Source organism: Prionailurus bengalensis, chromosome B1 (genome assembly GCF_016509475.1).
Source record: "Prionailurus bengalensis isolate Pbe53 chromosome B1, Fcat_Pben_1.1_paternal_pri, whole genome shotgun sequence".
Classification (NCBI taxonomy): Eukaryota; Metazoa; Chordata; class Mammalia; order Carnivora; family Felidae; genus Prionailurus; species Prionailurus bengalensis.
In genome coordinates this window covers 146,328,054-146,331,747 of record NC_057344.1, presented here as the reverse complement: position 1 = coordinate 146,331,747, position 3,694 = coordinate 146,328,054, and the positions used below count along the sequence as shown (strand labels likewise).

The following is a 3,694-nucleotide window of genomic DNA, read 5'->3' as shown; positions in this document are numbered from 1 at the left end:
CGGGTCTAACTAACGGGTCCGACCTTCCCGGTCCTGCGACCGGGGATCTCTGGGCGCCCACGGTCGCCGCACCCTCCCCCCGCGGTGGCAGCCGCCGCGGGGCGGCCACTCACGCCCCCTTTGCGCATTGGGGCTGACAACGGTCTCTGAGTCGCCGGCACCCGCGGGCGGGTCCCCCTCCACCCCTGGGGCGGGGCCGCGCGAACCTTCCGCACCCGGGAATGACCCGGGGCGCCGGGAATTTCCCTGCCCCCCCACTGCGCCCTGCGCCGCGCCGCGCCGAGTCGACAGGGGATAAAAGCGGTTCTCCCGGCTCGGGGAGCCACAGAGTCCGCTCCGCCAGCCCTCCCGCCAGCCGTCCAGCTCCAGCCACCGCCGCCGCGACTCCCCGAGCTGAGCCCCATGGCCCGCACCGCGCCCCGCGCTCCCCGGCTCCTCGGCGCCGCGCTGCTGCTCCTGCTCCTGGTCCCCGCCGCCCGGCGCGCCGCAGGTGAGGCCCGGAGCCCGCGGGGGACGGGGTGAGGGTGGGGGAGGGGTGCGCGCCCCGGGCCCGCCCGCTCACCCGGCCTGCTCTCCCCGCAGCGGCGCCCGTCGTCACCGAGCTGCGCTGCCAGTGCCTGCAGACCGTGCAGGGCATTCACCTCAAGAACATCCAGAGCGTCAAGGTGACGCCGTCGGGCCCCCACTGCGCCCACACCGAAGTCATGTAAGTGACGCCCCGCGCTGCCGCCGTCCTGGCCGTCCCCCCGCCCCCGTACCCCCCACCCCGCGGCCCGGCCTCCCGCCAACCGGGACTCTGTCTTGTCTCCGCAGAGCCACTCTCAAGAACGGACACGAAGCCTGTCTCAACCCCGAAGCCCCCATGGTCAAGAGAATCATCGAAAAGATGCTAAGCAAGTGAGTTATGCTTTCTGTTCACGCGTGCCGCTAGAGTCCTTGGTCACGGATCCTGGCAAATGCATCCGGGAAGTTTGATCAAGGAAACCTAGGTTTCGCTGAAAAACAAAATTATTCATTCACAATGACCTTTGCTATTAGGGTCATTAAGCCTCTCCTATGCCAGAAAGATATTTCCAGTGCCCTCTCTCCCCACGCAAATGAGTGTGGGTGCATGTGGGTTCCTAAAAGCTGAATTGGATTTGGCCAGTGATGTTCAAATGCTTCCCACCCATTGAGGAACACACAGTATTCAGCTCCATCCCTGGTGAGCTTCTGCTCTGAAAAGTGGCACCCTTGGTTTTGGGCAACATGAGCCGCTGAAGCTTAGTCGTGAAGAGCAAGGACTTTGCAGCGTGATCCTCCTAAGTTCAAGTCTAGGATCCCTGTGAAAGTTTTCTAATCCTTTTGAGTCTCAGCAAAATGGACATAGAGAATAATAACAATTTCATGGGATGTATGAGGTTCAAGTGAGGTCTTGCATGTAAACTTTTAACCCAGGATGAGTCTTTGAGCGCTAGGTTTTAGCTCTTTCAAGTCAATAATAGTTCAGTCCACAGCCAGTAAAGAGCAAGTTCTCTGCAGTAGGGGGCAGCGGGTACTGTGGGACCTTCTGTGGGTGCAGGGCTGGGCCAGGGGCTACAGCAAAACTCCCTCTAGCCCTAGGGGCCAGTGTGAGAGAGGAGCAGTTTTTCCTTAGCACCTGTAACAGTAACCCTTTTCCAATCATAGGGGCAGCACCAACTGACCTGGAGACCAGTAAGAAGCTGGCTGCTGGTGGTTCCTGAAAGGCCCTTCTAGGAACTGAAAATGAAGAGAGAACAGCTGGCTTCTGCAGGCACCTAGAAAGGCCTTAATGTGTTTGACTATTACGAGTTCTCTATTTATTTGTTTGTATTTATTTATTTTCCAAAGCTTGTATTTTAATATTTTACATATTAGTATTTAAGGATCTGACTGTGTTGAATCGGACGTAACTCCGTCCTGATTGTTATTTAATTTGAAGATGATGGGTTTTTAAGGTCTCATTAAACCACTGTGTATTGGGAGACTCCATCAGGTGCCAGGGCACAGCACTGGGTGTGGGGGGGAGGGGGGGAAGGGAGCTGAAGAAGTTAGTGTGTATACATCTATTTTTGTACTTGTTTAAAAGAATGGCAGTTGTCATTTATGGAAATTATTTCACATTCTATAGTCAACATTTTTATGTTGAAGCTTCCCTTGGACATTTTATGTCTTGCTTGTAGGGCATAATGCCTTGTTTCATGTTGATTACGCAGTGTTGCTCTGTCTTGGAACAGAGATGTTAAAACTACTGTTATGTTTTTACAAATGACATGAAAATAAACGTTTTGCAAAAAATCACGTGCTTAGGTTTTGTTTTATTCTTCTTGATCCTTGGTTCCTACTGGGGGTGCCCAAGGTATCGTACCATTACACAGACTATAGGTCACACCTAACTTTATGCCTGCTCCTGGCCATTACTTCCCTTACATTTCTATTACTTAAAGAATATTTGACACGCTACCCTCCCCAACCAGCTTGAGAAACCTAGTTTTACATAAAATATGGCTGCTTTTCACACTGATTCATTATTAAAAATTAGTGCCTTTATAAACTTTTGGTTTTTTACAAACATTGTAATAAGAGCTCTTATTAAATACTTTGGGTGAGTGGGTTTTCAGACAATTATGCAATTCTTTCCCTTTTAATGAGGCTGGGACCAAATGGTAGAAAGGTGGATTTTTTCCTAAGAACTTGAGTAATTTGTGTTATTTAATAATAATAATGATCTATGGAGATAAATCCATGCCGTAAGGTAAAATACATGACAAAAATAACAGGATAGGTGGGGAAAGAAATGGATTTAGACTACAAGAGATGTCTTCAATTGTTGCAGAAAGTGTAAGCTGAAGGAACATTGTAACATGGCAGGAATGTATATTGCAATTTTTAGGGTAACCACTAAAAGGGAAACGAAAAGTTTAGATTTAAAAATCTGAAAAAAAGATAAAGTGGAATAAGAGAAAATATCTGAATAATACAAAAGAATACAGAAATTAAGGAATAAAGAGACAAAACAGCAGATGGCAGACGGGGAAAAGGAAAAAATCTTCTTTATTGTCAAGTCTGACAATAAAAAGTCTCCTCCTAAAGGTGGGTTTAAATCCCCTCCCCATGTGAGTGTGGGCTGGGCTTTGTGAGTTCCTTCCAAAGAACAGGTTAGGAAAAGGAAAAAACATTAGACTGGAGAATCTGGCAGATTCCACCTTAACCAAGTGATGAAGGTTATCACTCTTAGTATCATATGAATATCATGTATACCCCCTATGTGATATGGTAAGAAGGGCACTTCGTTTCCACCATGTTCTTCCCCCAAACCCATAACCCTAGCATGATCATGAGAAAATCATCATAAAAATCCCCATCCAGAAACATTCCACAAAATACTTAAGAAGTTTTCTTCACAGGGGCACCTGGGTGGCTCAGTCAGTTGAGTGTCTGACTTCGGTTTAGGTCATGATCTCTCGGGTTGGTGAGTTCAAGCCCCACGTCGGGCTCTGTCCTGACAGCTCAAAGCTTGGAGCCTGCTTCAGATTCTGTGTCTCCCTCTCTCTCTCTGCCCCTCCCCTGCTTGTGCTATGTCTCTCTCTGTCTCAAAAATAAATAAACACTAAAAAAAAAAAAAAAAAAAAGTATTCTTCAGATCTGTCAAAGTCATGAAAATCAAGGCAATACTGAGACTCTGTCATAGATT

The 3,694-nt window shown here is 48.8% G+C and overlaps 1 protein-coding gene across 1 annotated transcript; it reads left to right on the top strand.

Annotated features, from left to right (window-relative positions):
- Window positions 1-292: 292 nt before the first annotated feature.
- Window positions 293-2,301, top strand: LOC122478798 (growth-regulated alpha protein-like). The gene is made up of 4 exons (XM_043572480.1): window positions 293-490; window positions 583-706; window positions 814-897; window positions 1,669-2,301. Exons 1-4 carry the CDS (start codon window positions 403-405, stop codon window positions 1,682-1,684), a joined length of 312 nt encoding a protein of 103 aa, XP_043428415.1. The 5' UTR covers window positions 293-402; the 3' UTR covers window positions 1,685-2,301.
- Window positions 2,302-3,694: the final 1,393 nt, after the last annotated feature.